This window comes from Aulonocara sp. 'chitande type north' Nkhata Bay, linkage group LG14, assembly GCF_057382095.1.
Source record: "Aulonocara sp. 'chitande type north' Nkhata Bay isolate Kocher_YH1m ecotype deep benthic linkage group LG14, A_spYH_male_GT1.1, whole genome shotgun sequence".
NCBI classification, from domain to species: Eukaryota; Metazoa; Chordata; class Actinopteri; order Cichliformes; family Cichlidae; genus Aulonocara; species Aulonocara sp. 'chitande type north' Nkhata Bay.
In genome coordinates, this window is record NC_141357.1 from 15,263,377 (window position 1) to 15,283,791 (window position 20,415).

The following is a 20,415-nucleotide window of genomic DNA, read 5'->3' on the forward strand; positions in this document are numbered from 1 at the left end:
TAATAAAATTATCCAGCAGAGGTGCACTATACATGCATTTCTGTGTTTTTTTACACGAAGCTATTTGTATGCATTTCCTTTTTAAAAATTGCAAAGTGTTTGAAAATGGTATTCAAAGAGGTTTTACAGTAACAGCCTGAACTTGTTATTATATCTACAAAATAGCTGTTTTTGGTCTATCTAATATATCACTTATTGAAATGCATGTGAAGGTACACACATTCAGTCTATTTAGGTATTTAGACACGTACATAATTTTGCATGAATACTTGTGGATCCAAAAGAAATATATATATCTTTTTCAGAATAAAATTAATTATAGATTAATTATAGAACAAGCATGATGATGTGATCAACATGACTAGAAAGCCTAATTAGCAGCAACAGCTGTTCATTGAGTCAGTGGCACAACTTCTGTCTACATTATTTTTACATTTGTGGCTAACTTTAGTTATTACTTCGCCACTAGTCATCGATAGCAGTGGTTGCAATTGTAGCCTCAGTTGCAGTCGTAGCGAGAGACGCTGACGTCCCAGTTGAGGTTCCATCTTTAGGTTTGGGTCGGGGCTTCATCAGCTCCTCCTTATTGTGATCAGGTTTGATCAAAAGGATGTAGCACTTAGGCAAGAAGATGCAGGTTAGCAGGCCAAAGCTGGAAGCCAGGATGGCAAAAATCTGAACGGCAACCATGAACTTGCCACGGGTGCTGAGGTAAGCCGGGACAAAAGAGATCCACACGATGAAGAAGACCAGCATGCTGAAGGTAAGACATTTTGCCTCACTGTGAAAGTGTTTAAAAAGAGAACACAATTAATGTGATGAATATATAAATGACATTGTGTGTTATGAAATATTTCCCCCACAAGAAAAATTAGGGTGTGCATTGCTAATGCTTAACTTTCCTTGTGTGACCTACCTGACATAGTCCTCCAGTTTGCGAGCTATGAAGGCAAAGATAAAGGCCAGCAGAGCCAGCAGGATGTCATAAGCAAAGATGCAACAGATGAAAACCACTGAGCCTTGATCGCACTCAAGAATGATCTTTATATTCTGACCAGAGGTGTTCTTGACGGGTTGTGGAGGTAGGACAATGAGCCACACTGTGCACGCTATAGCCTGGGAAGAAGGATGTTAATGTCCGCTATATTTCCACATGGTTTGATGTTACAAACATTTAGAGGTCAGGGACAGATGTCGTATTTTACAGCTGATTAAGGTTTACCCCCACTGATGAATTATTTATGTTTACCTGTATTAATGTAGCTACAGCAGCTATTGCCCTCTGGTGAGCACGGGTGAGACGGTCGACCTCAGGGATAGGAGGGGCACTGGTGTCATTGTGGAGAGTGTTGGTTACGATGACATCAGGACTGCCATCATTCGCCGCTGCTTCGGCAGCTGCTCTTGCAGCAGCTTTTGCAGCTTTGGCAGCAGCTCTTGCTCGGGCTCGGGCAGCTTTCAGCACCTGGGCTCTCAGCATCAATACTGCTGCCTTACCTGAAAGAAAAAAGTTTACTGTGAACACACAGATTGCCTTTTTGCCCCTTATAGAGAAAATCTCAGTGATTTTATTTTGTCTGGATCAAGGCACATAAAAAGGTTAAGTAAGCTATAAAAAAAATGGAAAAAATGATTTCAATTGGTCACCAACCAATTATGGAGGAAAGGCAGAGGGCGAATCCTAGAGCCAAGGCTACTTGACTGGTCATGCAGCTCCAGTGTTGTGGCTCTCCGAGGAAGACGATGGAGCAGAGGAAGGTCACCACCAGAGAGAAGAGCAGTGAAAAACTCAACAGTGTATCGTTGGCTTTCACCAGAGGGGTGCCAATGTGCATAATAAACAATACCTGGGAGAAAAAAATAAGAAGTTTAACTTTTTTTTTTTGCTTGTTTCCTCTCCACATCGGACAGTCAGTCTCTCAGGTATAATTTTGTGTTTGGCTTTTCTCACCCCGACAGCGATGGTGACTAAAGCTCCAAAGGCAGAAATGGCAATAAGAGTAATTCCCAGTGGTTCTCCAAAGGCCAGGAACTCAATGAGTTTTGGTACACAGGCGTCATGAGCCGCATTGGACCAGAAATCGCCAGTGCAAAGGATGCATTCACGAGCATCTGTGATAAAGGGAGGCCAAGTGTAATACGAGGGCATCAGGACCATGTTTACCATAATCTACATGTGCTAATAGTGTTGGGTCTATTTCAAAATTCTTGAGTTTTAAATTATCAACAGTGACTGTAACACGCAGTGTAATTCTGTGTATTTCTAAATGTGAATGTTAGATAGGAAGCACTTAAAGCATGAATGTGTGAATGAGGCAAGTTGTACAAAGTGCTTTGAGTACTCAAGTAGAGTAGAAGAAAGAGCCCATGTACCATTTAAGAAATGTGGTCCTGTTGTTTACTGACCAGTTGTGTTGCTGATCTCTCCGTCAGCACAGGGAATGCAGTCAAAGCAGCAGACCGGCTCTCCCTGTCGAATCCCCTTCCTGGTGCCCGGCTGACAGTTCTCACTGCACACTGACCGAGGAGGCTTTCACACATAGCAACAGAAATACATGAGCTACCGAATCATAATCTAAAAGGAGCATATGCTAACTTCTTCTTTATCGATATACCGCTGACCTCCAACATGTCATTGTTCCACACGATGGAGTCGTTCATTATGGTCATCCTGTTCTCTGGAGCTGCAGAGCCATTGTAGTTCCCCACAGTGACATAAGATATCTCCCCATTATTATTGACCTGCCAGTTGATGATGTCATAGAAGCCGTCCACATCTCCGTCGTTAAAGAAGATCTCCTCCCCTGTGTTTGGCATTTTGAAACGCACATTCTTCACGTAATACATCAGCTAAGGAGGAGAAAAATTGAGGTTTAAGTAGCAAAAGTACAATACGCACACACGTGACCTCATTATTGCACACGTTTACCTGCCACGGCTCAAAGTTGTTGATGTCAGCACATGTTTTCCCGACAAACGGCCCTTTTCCGGGTTCACAGTGCTCCAGGTTGTGCAGGGCGTTGGCTACAGCATACACAGCTTTGTACACGCTGCGTGAAACAGTTTCTTTATTATTATAAACATTACCACCCTGCTACAACGAGACAACAAAAGGACAAATGTGCCTTTTCAGAATTAGTACCTTGCTTACTTTGGAGCTATTTTCTGTGGTAGAAACAGTTCACAGGAAAGCTGCACACACTGCACTGAGTGAATGATTCACACAGGGCTCACTGCTACTGAGGCTTTACACACAGAACTAAAATAGATAACTATAAATTGCTTTCAGGAGCACTGTGCGACAACAGCAACAAAGTTTTCTCAGTGTATGCTGCAACAGTAGCACATTTAATTGTCTGGGTTATGGTTATATATCAGTTGCTGTTTTTGGTTGTTTGTTTTTTGAGCGGTGGCATTGAGAGCTGACCTGTAAGTGATTCGTAACTGAGAGATGTCAGAGTACGTGTTGTTGAGTTGTGCCACAGACTCCTGCCCGGTACACAGCCCATCAGGCAATCCTGTCACTGTCCTGGACAGTGTGCCGTTCACGTACGTGGCCCTCTGTTTTGCCATTCTCATAGCTTTGCTGTAGTCCAACGTGCAGTTAAACAGCTGCAAGGCAAAAGTAAAATCACAAAATTGTTATTTTGTGGGGGATCTGTTTAATTGTCAGTGTTTTCACTGAAGGTTCATCATTCACAGTTTAATTATCATTGCAATACTGATTCTACCATGTAGATGTTTGCAAGTTCCTAAGGTTAACAAACACACCGTCTCCCAGAATTCCTCAGTGAGCAAGTCTGCATAGGGGTCCAGATTCAGTAGATGATGCTGAAGACCGGGGATGTCAGCCCTCTTCACCCCAAAACCCAGGGTGCCGGCAAGGATTGAGCTCACCTGGATAGAAGCATTCAAATAATCAAGCTAAGCTCAAACATTAAAATTTGGTCCAGACTGGTTTAAACTTTCTGGATTTCTTTTGGTCATCAGTCAGCTGTTTGCTCACCCCAGGTGGCCGGCTGATGAGAGCGGAGGTAATCCAGGCCTCGCTGGCGATCCAGGTACGGTTGGTCACATTGTTGCGGAGCAGCTCACTGATGAGAGGACTGAGGTCCACGTCAGATGAAAAGACCACAATGATTTTGGCTGTGGAGTCAATTACAGTTTGAACAATGCGCTGGATGGCCTCTGGGGAATGCACCTAAAATCCAAAGATCAGAGTACAAATTTTTTTAGCAGAAATGAAACCCCTGTGTGAACTAACAGTTGGTTTAGGGAAATAAAGATTGACTGGCAAAACTGACTGAAATCTGTCTACCTTGGGCAAGGTCTCAGAGAAGGAGATGCAGACGCCAGCTTGCTCAACCTGGTCCTTGAAGTCTTTGATGCCGTACTTGCCGTAATCATCATCAGCAGCTATGCTGCCCACCCAAGTCCAACCAAAGTGTAGCACCATCTTAGCCATAGCCGTAGACTGGTGCTCGTCATTGGGAATGGTCCTTAAGAAGGTGGGGAACTGGAACTTACTTTTCAGAGCAGAGCATGTCGAACAATAACTGACCTAAAGACAAGAGTACGAACACACTGTTGCTTTTTGCCTGAACTCTTTATCTTTGTTCATTTTCCTTAACTTTATCAAATTTTTTGACACGAGTGTCAGGCTTACCTGCGGAAAATGATAAAGTCCCAGGATCCTGGCAGTCGCGATGGACAGATCCGAGCCCCCGGCTCCCACTAGAGCAGCCAGCGGCGCTCCATCGCCGCAGCGGTAGTTGGGTACAGCTTCGTCTTGGCCTGTCAGGTAGGTCAGGGTGCCCTCCACAGCCTTGGAGATGGTGAAGCAGGAGTCGTAGATGACGTAACCCAGGTCAGTTTTGGGAAGCAGGTCGTCCCTTGCATTAATTTCCTTGATGGCAAACAACATGGTCTGTGCCCAGCGGAAGGTACGAAAGTTAAACCTACAGGATGATAAGTGACGAAGGAACAGCAGATTAATAAAGATCAGCCAGTACAAACAGTAGTGCAAGAAAGAACCTTTCTTTCAGTTAATACAGGTATTCAGTGTATGCAGAAAATGACAATACATGAAAACCAACTAATTGCAAACCATTTTAGTCTTGTGACATTATAATTTAAACTAGCCCTTAATAAATTTGTTGATTATTGTTGTGTGCTACACTTTGTAGGCCTGCCTCCATAATAATATGGCCTGCTGTAATTAATTGGCCCCAGAGGTGTTACACTACTCCGTCTTGATTCTGTTATAAAATTATGAAGCCAAGACTCCCAGGAGTAAACTGTCAGGTAGGAAAGTACTAAAATTAGGATACTTTAATAAAATTTCTTTATTCATTTAAGATCCTAAATAAGTTTTCAAGTTTAATTTTAGTTTGTTTAATACCAGCGCCCTAAGCTAGAAGACTAACCCAGCATAGCAACGATGATGAAAAAAGACATAAACATGCCCGACTCACCCCACACAGCCTGAGGAGAGAGGCACACTCGAAGTGTTGCCCTTGTTGGAAGCAACGCGCTTGTGAACAGGAAACATTCCCCCAACCACGACAGTCTTCTTTTCTACGTCCTTATAGCCGCCCAGGTTGAACTTGGCCTTCAGCTTGCATGTAGATTGTGCCGAGAGAGGTCTGAAGATGCAGAAAAGGGCACACAATCCAAGGAAAAAGAGTTTGATGTCCATGCTGTGTAGACGCAGACAGGGGTTGTGAGCTCTAGTAGCTGTAGACAGCAAATGGAAGCAGAAATGTTCGACAGGTGTCTTATCTGCTCTCTGGGGAAAAGTGCTGCACGAGGCAACCTTACAGATTCAGCAGAGCAAAAGAGAAGAGGAGGGCCCCGAGTTGAAATGAGCAGTATTTTCTCAATATGAAACACGGACAAGGCCTTTTAAATTTTGATTAAACACACAAGCTTTATGCCAATTTGTCATTAATAATGTAACAATAATAATAAAGTAGGCGTGCTTCAAATCCAAAGGCTGCAAACAGGTTTAAATCTCTTTTAAAGAAAAAAATCTGGACTTTGGGTCCACCAAAGATTCACAAAAAAACAAACACATCAACACATCTGCCTCAAACTCCTGGAAACATCCCATCATTTAATTTCGTTTATCTCTGCGCTCTCTGTATGAAAATACCAAGCAGTTCATTAGTCTGTGCTGCAGATAAACCGCCACCGGCCAGGAGTTAATTGGCAGCTGCATGTGATAACTTGTACAGTCTCTATGCAATACAACAACGCTGCGACTGTTTCTAAAGCGTCCCTTGTCCCCTGCGTACGGGTCTGGGTGTGTTGATGGGTGACTGTCTGCTTGTCTGCTCATGTTTCTCAGTCAGAGGGGAGCAGCAAACACCTGAACCCCTGGCACGCAGAGGGACGCGTGTTAGGGAACGATGGTTGACTGCGCACAATAGGTCCATAATAAAACTAAATTACACTGAAGCCCATTACAGTCTAAAGCTTTTATGTGTGTCTGTGTTAGTACATTAAGTAATATTAAAGTGAGGAAAGCAGCAATCTAAAAGCTCGTATATTTGGTTGTGTTGCATTTACAGTTGAATGATGAAACTTGGCCTCAGGGGTCTGTGCGTGGGAGCAGGAGTGTGTGATTAGGTCTTTGTGATTTGTTTCAGAATGATGCTGATGAGATCGGCAAGAAATCAATTGTGTGTAACTATTTACATTAAATGTTTCAAATGTGCTGTGTAGGTTTCAAAAGCACATTTGTTCATTTTGAAGAAACTTAGATGTGACGAAAGATAAGGTAGTCATGTGAAATGAACGCCTTTATAGGACTGTATGTACTCCTGTGAAAAGTTTGTACATCCCACCATGACTCAGCAGCTTTTAGATCAACCCTCAGTAGCAAGAAGTTGTACTGATCGTTTTCTATATCATCAGCATTGTGGAGGAATTTTGGGCCACTGTTCTGTAAAATGTTGCTTCAGTTCACTGAGCTTTACAGTCACCTTCTCTTTTTCAGATATTCTTTTGTAGATTTGATTTAAAGTTGATTAAAAGACTGAGGGGGGGGGGGGGGGGTTCAGGTAGCTGCAAAACAAGCCCAAATCACTCCTCTACCGCCGTGCTGAGCAGCTGATATGCTGCGTCCACTGTTCTCAATTGATCACAAAGTCCTGTGATTTGGTCCTAAGGTTTGACCTTGGGGTGAATTTTCATGGATATTCACTCTTAAGATTGTGGGATCATGTTAACACAAACCTGATGCAGCCCAGCAATAACTTTGCAGCTCTTTTGTTGTAAATGAGCATGTTAACATTAAATAACCCACCTATTTACAAGACAGATCAAGAGCATCTCAAGTTGCCCTTAAGAGTAAAAAGTGCATTATAAAAACATGACTCGAGTTTTTGCCTGCTGTCATAAGCGACAGCAGGTCTTTTGCTGTCATAAAAGACCTGCTTTTGCTTGGATTCTTTGCAACTGCAAGAATCCAAACAGGTGCTTGGATTCTTGTTTTGGTTTGGCAGGCCAGAGTAATGTCTGAAAATACAAAGGCCTTGAAATTGTCAGCAAATTATCCTTTTGCCTGAGATTTATTTAGTTAGATGATTATTATGAAAAAAAACTTTTTAAAACTGCACTTCTTTTTTTTTTTTTTTAGCAATTTTCACTTTGTGGACCAACTGGGCCTTTTGGCAGGTCATGTTTATTAAGCCTGATTTTAGGAATAAGATGGGTTAATATAAACTGCAGACTTCCACTTTAATTTTAAAATATTAACTAGAATTTTGTTTATTATTCTGTTGACTTTTATATCTCTGTGGGTTAACAATTAGTGTTTTACTGCATTTTTATTAGAAATGTATCAGTGCTTTTTTTGGGTGTGTACCCACTAAAGGTAATTGTGTAAATTAAAAATGAATACAGAAATCTGAAAGGCAAAACAGAAATTGTTACAAATAAGACGCTTTTCATAGAAGTGGTAAGTTTCAACATTGAGATCTTTATTAAAGCTCAGTTTTCCATTGTACAAATGTCATAGTTGAAACTGCATGCAGTGGCTTGGTTTGAGGCACGTTACTAAGGAGAATGAGCATTGTTGACTAAAAACACACAAACAGAAAAATAATAATCGGATGTAGAATTGCATAACTTAATCTCATGGATATTTCAATCAAATTGAACTACAAAGTCATATGTCCATTATTAGCTATTGTTTTTTGTTTTTCTCGTTTTAAATTGGAGACACGTAACATAAACACAGATGTATAAAAAGGCAGAACAGAGGGAAGGACACTGCAGTTAAGACAAGTTTGGGTTTTTTTTCTCCCCCTTTCATTTTGCATGAGGAGTACTTTGCCACTAAAGGTTAAGGGTATAAGAGGGATGAGAGGCACAAAAAAAAAAAAAAAAAAAAAAAAACAAATTCTGGAGGCATGAGCACCACCACATCCGAGTGACACTTCTGACGTGATACCACACACTTTAAAAACTCAGTTAAACCTGAGCGCCGCATTCACTGAGGTCTAAACGACTGGAGACTAGAGACTATGATACGCCGAACGCTCTGACAGCACAGAACGCAGATAAACAAAAGCAGTAATGCCTTTCTGAAACACTGAACTTTAGTCAAAGATGGCAACAGAGGGCGAGGACCTTTGACACGACAAGGGTGACACGATGTACGGGGATGAAGTTTCCACTGGATGTGTGATTTGTTATGTTGATAAAGCACCCAGGCTTGAACGGGCGATCGACAACGAAATGTGCAAAAGTTTTTGCCCTCGCACAACAAGAGCAACAAAAATCATGATGAGGTGACACCAGCAACCGACAAAATGTGGCTATAAACTCTACCGTAGTTATAAGTTATTAGACCTCTTGCCTTTTTCTTCTTCATAAAAAGCATACATATTGCAGCATGAGGAGAAACTGTTATATCCTCAGAGTCCAGGTCAGGTCACACCAAAAAAAACAAAAACAAACAAACCCCAAAGTAAAACAACAGAACAGGCACGTACAAAGTTATCCGTCATATTGGCCTCCTCCACAGCTGCACATTAGTCCGTATACTGAAGCTATTCTTGGGTCGACTGCTGCCCACAGGGGCGACAGCAGCAGCTCGTCAACGATGTTAGCTTCGTCAAGAGCCCACAACATTACAGATCACTACAGCAAACTACTTATGTCAAAGCAAAACAAACAATTTTTCTTTTTTTTTTAATGTTGATTGGTCACATAGCTCATCTGTTCAGCTGTACTTCTGTTCACACCACCTTTGGTAGGAAGTGAAATGAACAAATCAGATCGTCTCAGGCCGAGAACATTCTCACCTACAAGAATTTAACAAAAACATCTGAAGAAGAAGAAGAAAAAAAAAAAAAAAAAGGGCTATAGATTTTTAACCCCCACCCCTTCTGTTTTCTTTTAATAACACTACCGTTTACTTGCTTTCATGTTTTATTCATCCTGAGGCACAACACCAAGTCCACTCACTGAACTTTCACAGCTTCTGGCCACCTGGAAGTAGCAATTTACCTTTTCACTGTAGCGAGGAAATACACTGTTGTACATGAAGGTTTTTAAAAAACAAAACAAAAACAGACAATATATTATCAATAACCAAGATTTATCAATGCCTATCGCCAAAAATATTAAGACCGGGGTAGAGTGGTGGGGAGAGCAGAGCAGTAGTGGCTTTGTGTGTGCGCCTGTCACAGTACAGTCTGCCTTCCGTGGGAATGTTAAAGATAAGGGAAGAGATGGGGGAGGTAGCAGAGGGAGATTGGGAGGGGATAAAGGTGGAAGGACAGAAAAGGAGAGCAGTTCACCAGCCCTCACTGATATCTATTGTGTTTGTGCACTGTGTGTGTGTGTGTGTGTGTGTGTGTGTGTGTGTGTGTGTGTGTTCTCTACACTGTGATGTCATGTTTGCATTTTATTCCCACTCTGTGGTGCCAGGTGGTTTGGAGGTCAGATCATACATGACTCTGGAGATACCTGGGATCTTCTTGATCTCATTTACCATCTTCAGCACCACCTGATGAATCAGACAAGACAAAAAAAAAAAAAAAAAAAAAAAACTCTTAAAAACACACAAATAAAGAGAATTTAAATAATTCCTGGATCACTCATTTCCAATCCTGAAAACCAGAATTAGGAGCCATGAAGGTAAGATATGCAGAAAAATATTAGCTGTAAAGGTTTAACGATGGTATACCTCCTCTGGGATATGGTTGCCTGGCATAGCAGGGATTCCTGTCATGAAGTCGCTGGTGATGAAGGTACGAATCACCACGGAGCGCCGGCATGATGGCTGCTTTTGCAGTGGGTCACGGTCAAAGTGCAGGGGGGTGAGGATGATCGGCATCTGGCTGATCTTCCCAGAATAGCCTGAAGGGAGAAACAGATGTTAAGCATAAAATAGCCAAAGGAAACAAAAACTTGGCAGAAAAGACAGAGCATTGTTGTTGACAAACTCCGTAAATCTGCTGATCTAGGCTTGATCGTTTTGATAACACCATTAAGGTTTTTGTTTTGTTTTTTTGTTTTTTTAAGGACAAAGAATGCTTTCATAGCAACAAGCAGCAGAAATAAGGTTCCTCTGAAGGGTGGATGGGCTCTCCCTGAGCGACACAGTGAAGAGTTTGGTGATTCAGGAGACGCTGAGAGTAGAGGTGCTACTCCTACTACTCCTCCACATCAAGAAGAGCCTATTGAGGTGGTCACCTCCTGTGTAAGGTGTTCCAGCTGGGAATATCCTATTCTGAGGAGGTCCCTGGAGAGATTATTTCAACTGGCTGGCCTGAGAACTACTTGACGTTTCCCCAGATAAGATGGAGGAGGCAACTGACAAGAGGGAGGTCTGGGCTTCCCTACTTGCTGCCCCCACGACCCAACTTCAGATAAGCGAAAGAAAATGGCTGGATAGTTTATTGTAATTTGTCATATTTTAATATTATGTGATGCTTTTATATATTTAGCATTGGTTTAATGCTAAATCATACTCTGGTTCAGACCAAAAACATCACACTGAGACCATTTGGAGGAGGTGGTCTTGGTGCAGTTCCAAACAGACTCCAGAGTGGTTTGTTCGTGTCGTGAACATGATCCGACCAAGATCTGAACCAACTACCAGCGGTGCGTTACATGTTTGAACTAAAAACTTGTAACTGTTACACCTGTTCTGTATTCTCAATGTGGGAAGGAACTATAAACGTGCAAAGGTCTGTACAGGAGACCGTGAAATGAACGTAAATTCTCCGTTCTCTCACAGCATCTTCTTCCTGTTTCTACTTTTGTTGCTCCCGCCCCAGACACATCTGGCCAATGAGGGAACTCAACATTCTCTCTGTGACACATTTTGGTTTGCTTGGAGTCCACTTGCACTTTTCGCTGTGTGAAAACAACCAAACCACAGGAAAAAAATACAAGTTTACAAACTCATCACCTCTTTCTGTCCACAGGAAACCAACTACAGCTTTGAAAACACACCCTTAGACTAGACTCTTTTTTTGTTTTGTTTTTATCCCCCCTAGCAATTACTTTCTTAGTTGCTATGAACGTCCCCAATTTGAATAATAATTTGAATTATAAAGACTAAAACTAAAGTTATTTCCTGTATATTTTATTAACACACAATGTCATTTCATTTAGTTACAGGTTTTTCTGAAAATTGGTCTTAATTCTTATATCAGTTAACTAAAATGTAAACATGCCTAGTTTAACTTTTACTTTAACAGTAGAACTACACAGCAGATCTGATGATGGTCACATGGTATGCTGGTATGGCAGAAAGCATCACTGCAAATCAATGCAACACTGTTTTATCCTTAATGAAACATTTCTAGCCTGACAGGAGTAATCTCTTCCTGGAGAATGTGCTTCCTGTTTTAAATGAATAAATCTACCATCTCTACTACTTGTCTTGATTTGATTTGTTTTCTTCTTTGCGATAACAATGTTTGTTTGGGGTATTTTCCCCTTTTAAATCTTCATCTTCAGTCTTAAATATTCTAAAATAGATGAGGTTTTAAACATTTGAAAGCGTGCACTTACCAGACTCTCTAAGAATAGAATGAGCTACAAAGTCAGCCTGTCTGAGCGTGCTCAGAACACCCGTGGTCAGGAAAGTTGGAGTAATGTCTGTTGGCGGCTCCTTCATATGAGACCCAAATACATACACAACTCTGGAAAAAAAGAAGAGAGGCGTGAATGAATCTAAGTGTTTTGCCCGGTTGTCCACTGAGGGTGGACGAATGAAACCTGATTTTATGACTTACCTATTGATGTTATGGCACATGCGAGGGATGAGTCTGGCCAGGAACATGAGCGATTCCCAGTGTGGAGATTCTTTACTTGTGACACCGCACACATAACTGTAGGACCGGCAATCACCCTGAGACAGGAAATGTTCTTATTCTTACCATCTAGCCAAAAATCAACGTGTCATACATGTTATAAAGTATGAAAGGCATTTTGTTAAAATTTGTTTTCGTGTGACAAAACTAAAAGTTTCTAAATAACCTGTCAGCTTCCACTTTTAGAAAAGCCGCTAAAAGCTGCCAGTGTTTGCCCACAGTCTGTCCCATTTTGAGGTTGAGGGCAAATTTAAACCTCTGGCTTCAGACAGGAAGTACTAACAGACACCTACACACTGTCTGACTGCAGCGTTGTGGGTGAGGAAAGTAGTGGTGACTAATTCAACATTTTTGGCATATTTAACGGTAACTACAGGACACACCCTCCACAGACGACAGGGAGAAAGACTCTAAAACGGAGAATCTGACACTCTTTGTTTGGGTGTCTTGGTCCTGTGGCTGACCACTTAATTACAGTTATAACGCAGAAACAGACAAACAGCTGGCAACATATACTTTGTCAAGTTTTCACTGGACCTGAGAACACTTGGATTCTCCACATTATCTTAATCTTGACTAAAGATAAATACATGAGATTTTTACAAAATCACATGGGAAAGATGTTTACATTAATATCCACAAATTGTCAATAAAACTTACATTTTCTTACTGACCAAAACATATGCCAGCAGTTTCTGTCCAATGTCTTTTCCTATTTCTTTAACGGTATGTAATTTGATCAGCTGTCTCACCTGGACACCAACAGTTTTGATGGGCAGCAGGAAGGCATTGAGTGAATGAAGGCTGGTGATCTGCATGAGCTTCTCCTCCTCTTCATCTGATATGCACGACTTGACTCTCTGCAGCAAGGCATGGGGCTGGAGAGGAGACGGGAATAAAAGCACCTTGTAAGTGTGGAACTGAAAGACAGCAGCCGGCAATATACAAACCGCTGAAGCTCTGACGATGTGACTAGTAGTTTTCAACAACACTTTATCAATTTCAAACTTTGCAAAATTTTTGCTTGCTCTTTCATCAAATGACATACCAATATCCTCCTTCACGAGCTTACAATATGTCCATCAGCCCTGTCAGGAGATTTTATTTACCCACAAGTGTAAATTCATGAGTATGAACTGACCTGTATCTAGCACAACATGGCTGGGAGTGAATTTGGGGGGGAAATGTATTTGTTGGAAGCCAAAATTGTAACTGAAAATAAAACTTTATCGATTGCCCAAAACAACTGAAGTGATAAAACTAGCTGAGGAGTGTTTCCAGTGATTATCAGTAAAATTAGCAGCAAGCTTCAGAGCAAACATAGAGCATACAATCTGCTGTGTTAGTTCAATCTCCTCAAAGCATGTTTGGAGGTTTGCCATCCAAGCTTATCACATCGCAACATTTGAGTTAGTGTGCGACATCTTGCAGTTATCTGTAACTTCACAAGTAAAAACAGTGACAAGATGCATTATGATAATAATACAGACAAATGATATCAGACTGCTGGGATTTCGCTGTACATCAGCATTTCCTTTACCTTTTTGACACTTGCAGAGAAGTCTGTAATGATTTTGAGAATGTTGTTTGTTTCAGCAAAATCCTTACAGATGTAAGGCTCCTCTGCACAAATCACTCTGATGGACAAACCAGGACCTAGAGAAAAAGTGGAATGACCGTCACTTTGAGCAAATGAAGGAAGTGAGTCTTTGAGTGTCTGACTCAGTAATTATATTTACACTTTTAGCAAATGAAGGCTGCAAAGCTTCTAGTGTGACTCAGTAATTATATTTACACTTTTGTAAAGTTCAGTCAGAACAGTCACATTATAGGCCTGTGAGTTTATGTACTTGCCAGGGAAAGGATGCCGAGACACAATCTCTTCTGGCAGGCCAAGCTCTCTCCCCAGTGCTCTCACCTCATCTTTATGGAAATCTTTCAGCGGTTCGATTACTTTTCCCTGGAGGATTACAACAGACAAGAATCAGCAATGCACAGTGAGCGGGCTAGCGTTACGGCTAGGTGTCAAACAGCTGTGCATTCACAAGAGGCTGCACATAACAACAAACAGCAAATAATCCATGACAATGAATACGCTAATAAGACAAAGACGCGTCAGTAGTGTTGTGAGCTGGAGCATAAGCGATGTAAATGTTTTGTGCTTCTTATTATGATTTCAACTCCAATAAAGCTCTCCTTGAACCATGCATCTACGTCATTGCAAATAATATGGCTATAAACTGAAGTAGCTAGCTAAGAAGGTTAGGGAAATTAGATTTACCTCATCTCTGAGTTTGCGGATGAGCTCAGTGTCGTTGTGGTGTGTTTTGATGACCTCTGCTTTACCACTGGCGAGGTGAGAGGCGCTCTCAATAAGATCAGGCCTCAAGGTACCCTGTGCCAGAAAAACCTCTTCTGGTTTCAGATTCATCTCTCCAATCACTTCATTTGCCACCTGTGATGTAGGACAATTCATACAGTCAGAACAGTACGGTGGCAGAGAAAAGAACTTAAATGTCACCATCAATAAATAACACTTTCCAATAAAGTACTCAAACTTATCCTCACTTTGACAAATGTGTCTCCAATAATTTTCCTTTTCTCCTCAGGGTTGGTGGTCATATTCAGTGTTTTACTGATGCGTTTCCGCGGCGTCCTGTCCTCCTCAGAGATGGGAAGAGTTGTTGTTCCATTATAGAAGGTGTGCGCTGCATTTACCACTGAAGGAAGACGAACCACAGGGTTAACAGCAAAACAAAAACTCAGTCCCAACTTTACTTTCACTCTCAGGTGTAAGCTTGTGGTTTTCTTACTCAACTACAAAGCTGAATAGGATAAAACTGGTGTGGTGGAGGAGGGTGACCAAAATAATAAAGCAACAAGGAGAAAGGGATCTGGCTTTGGCAGATAATGTTTTCCCAGAATGCACCTGTGTTTACTGATGTAAGCGGTTTTCAGACAGGTCACAACGATGGCACCATGGTTGTCTGAAAATTATTATTTGCAGTGGCTTATGCTGTGCAGCCAAGGTTTGTCACTCCAGTGAGCAAAGAAGGTCAAAGTTTAACCATCTTTTAACTTTGTAACCGCTGTGCACTGTAATGAATATCTGTGCATCTGTGCAGCTGGTGAAAACAGAGCCGTTCAGCCAGCAGCAGGTACAGAAGACTGCTGGCCTTTTTTTAATAAACAAATATGCGCTTTAGTCACAACATTTTGGAAAGGGTAACTCCATAAAGTGAAAACTATTCAAAATAAGAACCTGAACGTATTAAAAGAGTGCAATTAATTCAGAAAAAAAAAAAATAACGTGTGATAAAATTGAATTTCAAATAAATACCTCATGTACACGCTTAAGAACTGCAGAATTTGGATCCCTACCTTTGAGTTTGATTCCCAGCTTGGTCAGGGCCTCCTCCACGCTCTGACTTTCTCTCTTCCTCATGAAGCCGTTGTCGATGTGAACTGCTATCACCTGGTCCTGGTTCAGAGCTTTGTTCAGGAGGGCTGTGCAGACTGTTGAGTCTACTCCACCACTCAGCAGCACCTGCGAGTATCATCAGAAAGAAACAGTGTCTCAGAGATAAAGCTGAGCAAAGATTAAATCTGATTCTTCACCACCTGGCCCCAATTTTCACAACTCAGAGTACCCACTAATTATCTGCAAACGTGTGGCTTATATTTATTTAGGCTTCATCTGTTGGCAGGCTGTTAAATATTAAGCCTAAGAAAGAGAAGATTAAACCTGCTCCTGGAAATGATCCAAAATGCTGTACTCGCTGCAGGAACACGCTACAGCAGAATGAGAGTATTGTCACAGATATTACCAACTATCCCACACACTGTACAGCATAATATCAGTACTTTAAGCCCATTTTCCACACTCAATTATCGCCTTCACCCTCCCCTGAGATGAAACCCAGTTTGAAGCCACTCTGGGAGTGGGCTACCTTCTTTTCAGATGCAACAGGGTTTAATTTGAGAGTTTAATTGGTTCTACTTAACTTCCCACCATTGCTACTGTCATTGCCTCCTGAGCGACTACCACACTTCACTGTCAGCTTTTTAGCTTCAGCCTTTTAGTTAAATCATCTCCCACAGTAAATATTCAGTAGTTTTGGTCCCCCCCCCCCCCCCCCCCAAATCATCACTCACCAGCACTTTCGACTTGTCTACTTTTTCTCTGATCTCACTGATGCAGGACTGTTGGCGGCTCTGAACGGTGAAGTTACTCGTGCAGCCCGCAATCTCAAACACGAAGTTACGCAACATCTCCATGCCTCGCTCCGTCAGGTCGACCTCAGGATGAAACTGCGTCCCATACAGCTTTTTCTGCTCGTTAGCGATCCCTAAAGAGAAAACAGAGATGTTTTAAGGGGCTCATTTAGTAAGCTTTAAGAAAAAACCAAGAGTTTAGATGTCGGGGAAAAGCACTTTTACCCAGAACACAAATTAGCATCATCTTCAAAGGCTATGTGAGATGTAAATATATATGATACAGCCTCAGGCTTACTTAACATAAAGTCCAAATAAAGCTGCTTTTGTAGTTTACCATAATATACTTGTGAATTATATTCAACAGGATTGACGCATTTCTTGTGTCCTGCTCACCAGCAATGATGTTCCCTGATTGGGCCACCACTTTAAAGCCATCTGCCACTTTATCCACACTGTCTCCATGGGTCAGCAAGACTACTTCTTCCTTCTGAAGACCTCTGATAGGTTTAACACACACACACACACACACACACACACACACACACACACACACACACACACACACACACACACACACACACACACATGATTCATTAAATCTACTATGCATGTTACTGTTTTCAGCACTTTGTTTATATAAGGGAAATAAAGACTACACCCTACCTTAGACTCTTCATTATTTGTGTAATAGCCCCTTTACATCAGCATGACAACAACTATGTATGTGGTCTGTACGTAGAACATAACAAAGCACTACATATCCAAGTTACAAGAAATTACAATACCTAAAAAGGGAGCAAGTGTTGTCTAGTCCAATGCTGAAGACTCCATCCTCCCTTACACTCTTTTTGTGTACCGTTCCTCCAAAAACTTTATTCATCATCTGCAACACACACACACACACCAGAGGTAAGTAATGGAAACAGATATGCTACAGGGAGTGTAAAACTGCCTGCAATGTAAAGTAATGTACTTGTTACTTTTTTGTCTCACTGGGAAAAGAGAGTAAGTATTACTCTTCTCTTCCACCAGTGTAAAAGTACTCTTGAAGAAGGTGGTGAAGTCCCAGCTGGTGTGGGAGAGCTAAGGAGCTGGTTCAAGCAGAGTGACAGTAACGTGTTGCTACTTAGAGGCAATCTGTGTAAAAAATGTTTTCTTGACAAGAGCCTTGTGGAAGTAGACTTGGTTTTCTTAAGAATACAATCACAGTTTATTTTATTGTGTGCATACCTGCATCCCATAGCAAATCCCAAGGACGGGCTTTCCTATAGTGAATATGGCAGGGTCGAACCAGGGGGCATCTTCCGCATACACAGACGCTGGACCTCCTGAAATAATTATTGCCCTGAGGCATGAAACACAAAGAAAACAATCATGTAAAACTGCATTATAAAGCACTTCAAAGCTTCTACATTGACACAGTAGTGTGATTAAACATGATGACAGGCATGAAATAAAACATCTCAAGTAGAGATGCGTTTATGTGCTCACCTGAAGCCCTGTTCTCTGATAGCAAAGGCCGGGGTCTCTAAAGGGAGGATTTCAGAGCGTACGCACAGCTCTCTGACTCTTCGGTCAATCACCTTCCCGTACTGCGCCCCGGCATCGAGGATCGCCACCGCCCCTTCACATGACCCATTCTGCTCTGCGCTGCTGATCTCCAGCTGTGGACACGCATTTAGAAAGATTAGTGAAGATTTGCATGTGAGGTGACTAGCTTTCTAGTGGTCTAACAGCAGAAGGTAACTCAATTCCTTCTTGAGTTTACTCTCCTCCAGCGCTGTGACTCAATAAAGCCTAACATAATTGTTGCCATGTGAGCTGAAACAGAGATGGACAGCAATTTTGTGAAATGTGCTGCAACCATTCAGCCCATCACATGAATCTCACAAGTTAGACATTATCAAGACTGAGATCTCAGTATTTGAAGCAGTTCAAACTCTGATCCTCAGCACTCATCTATATGCAAATGTTATTTATTTAAACGCATGCATGCTCTGTGGGAAGTGTGCCATCCAGTCTACAGTGAATTAAATTCAGTAATTTTTTCTTTATAAACAGCCGAAGTGGGTACACATTAGACAAACATTATCCCACGTGGTCAGTGGGAAACTTCCGCCGTAAATGTTTCTGAAAACAACTTGCTGGGTACCCCCCTCACCTCCAATTTTAACCTTTAAAGCACAACCGGTAATAACATGGGCTGAAGAAGAGTAATCACGAGAGAGAAAAAACACTATGGTTCCAGTGCAAACTTCACCATATCAGCTGATAAGGCAGCTGTAAGCCGCTGCAATTGTTAGACAGGTAAACCACAAGTTGGCTCACACACTAGCTTCGTGACGATGTTAGCAAACTGACAGTTAACGAACGTTAGCACGAAGAGTGTGACAGCTACCGCTTGAGGTAAATTAGTTCAGCACAAGCACAATTTCCGGTTACTTAAAGAACACGGACGCTATCGTAAAACAACATTCTTGCTCTGCGGTGCTGTCACTACGAACTGTGAGCGCCCGGCCACGGCTAGCTAACAGTTTATCAGTGTAGCGAGCTAGCGCACCGCTGGAATAAACAGTAGTAACGAGCGTTAGCCTGTTAGCAGTGCTGTGAGTAGCTGCTAGGTTAGCGGAGCTATGCTAAAACCCACGCGGTGCTTGGAGCTGAAGTATCTTGGGGGCTGGGGGGTCCACCATAAGAGAAGGGCAACCCCGTTTACTGGGAAAATTAGTGAAACCTTTTTTTCACGGTTTAACATCAATTAGTTATCACGTCCGGCTTGTTAGCAGCTATGAGCAACATGTTAATGTAACACTGCAACAGGCACACACTGCTCCTCCTCAGCAGCACTGTTGATAACGTTGCATGCTCTCTTAACTTTCCCCCCCCCCGAGGTACACAGAGGCCGAAATTAACCGGGGGGAGGACTACAGCACTAACCTGGGTCCTAGCACTAAGTCACCAGGGCTACCTTATACTGGAGCCCCGGGTATCTCCCGCTCAACTGACCTTGCTGTCTCCGTTGCACAGAGCCATGGATGACTGCCGTGTTGTGGAATGAGCTCTCCCCTTCGCCTCGCTGTCCCAGGTCTCACAGAGAGAGGGCTGCTGGTTAGCTCCTGGCTCAGCACGCCGACTACTGTTGGAAAAGCAGATTGGGCTGTTGGTTTGAAGATGTCACAGTCTCTCCTCTGGCCGGGAAATAACTTTCATAGTGGGAACAGGCTAAGTAAATATGTAGCGCGAATATGTCATGGGTGGAGCGAAAAGTTAAATAACCAGATTAAGGGAGAAGGGCCCCCGTGGGGGCTGGGCATCTAGCTAAATTTCGTTCCTCAGCCTATCATTACTATATGTTTGTTTGGGGACTTAAAATGAGTCTATCAGTCAAAACAGACAAAAGTGTGAATTTCAGGAATAGTTATATGGTATATGCTGAAATATAAGGTAGCTCCAGTGATAACACCTCAGTCTCTGTCAGGCAGGAGCATCAAATATGTGAGAGGAACTCGCTGTACTTTAACACATCTACTGTACTAGATGTTCCAGGTGTGGGTGACATTAAACTGTTTCCATGTATTTTTCAGGCAGCTTAAAGAAGAAACTAAGAGTTACATTCACTCATTCAGTTTCCATTCATATCGCCAATAATAATGTTGCAGTGGCCACAGTTTCTATACTTATAGATTATTGCATACTTCAAAGACCAGCACCCACCCAGGCCCAACTTGCTTGCAGAAATTGCTGCTATGTAGCCATCTCTCCGTCCCCAGTTTGGATTCTCAGTCATTTGGCAACAAGAAGAAGCAATGAATGCTTCAAGGTTGCCACACTTTAAAGTATTATTTCTGGAGGCTTG

General features: G+C 42.1%; 2 protein-coding genes across 3 annotated transcripts; both read right to left on the minus strand.

The window, feature by feature from the left end:
- On the minus strand, positions 1-5,698 carry vmn2r1 (vomeronasal 2, receptor 1). Its single transcript, XM_086262790.1, has 14 exons — positions 5,475-5,698; positions 4,667-4,958; positions 4,319-4,561; positions 4,007-4,201; positions 3,772-3,897; positions 3,428-3,612; positions 2,930-3,050; positions 2,623-2,850; positions 2,407-2,530; positions 1,952-2,112; positions 1,652-1,847; positions 1,250-1,497; positions 917-1,116; positions 1-781 (listed from the first exon to the last, which is right to left on the minus strand). Exons 1-14 carry the CDS (start codon positions 5,696-5,698, stop codon positions 466-468), a joined length of 2,859 nt encoding a protein of 952 aa, XP_086118916.1. The 3' UTR covers positions 1-465.
- A 2,266-nt stretch (positions 5,699-7,964) lies between these two features.
- gmps (guanosine monophosphate synthase) lies at positions 7,965-19,828 on the minus strand. 2 transcript variants are annotated; one of them, XM_086261133.1, is made up of 16 exons: positions 19,566-19,828; positions 18,051-18,223; positions 17,790-17,904; positions 17,345-17,442; positions 16,953-17,056; positions 16,497-16,690; positions 15,723-15,888; positions 14,910-15,061; positions 14,623-14,796; positions 14,196-14,301; positions 13,882-13,997; positions 13,094-13,219; positions 12,264-12,379; positions 12,040-12,170; positions 10,202-10,374; positions 7,965-10,021 (listed from the first exon to the last, which is right to left on the minus strand). In XM_086261133.1, the coding sequence occupies exons 1-16, from the start codon at positions 19,590-19,592 to the stop codon at positions 9,920-9,922; spliced, it is 2,073 nt and encodes a 690-aa protein (XP_086117259.1). In that variant the 5' UTR covers positions 19,593-19,828; the 3' UTR covers positions 7,965-9,919. The 2 variants fall into 2 exon arrangements, with proteins under 2 accessions (XP_086117259.1, XP_086117260.1); XM_086261134.1 differs by lacking the exon at positions 19,566-19,828 and adding an exon at positions 18,820-19,081.
- Positions 19,829-20,415: the final 587 nt, after the last annotated feature.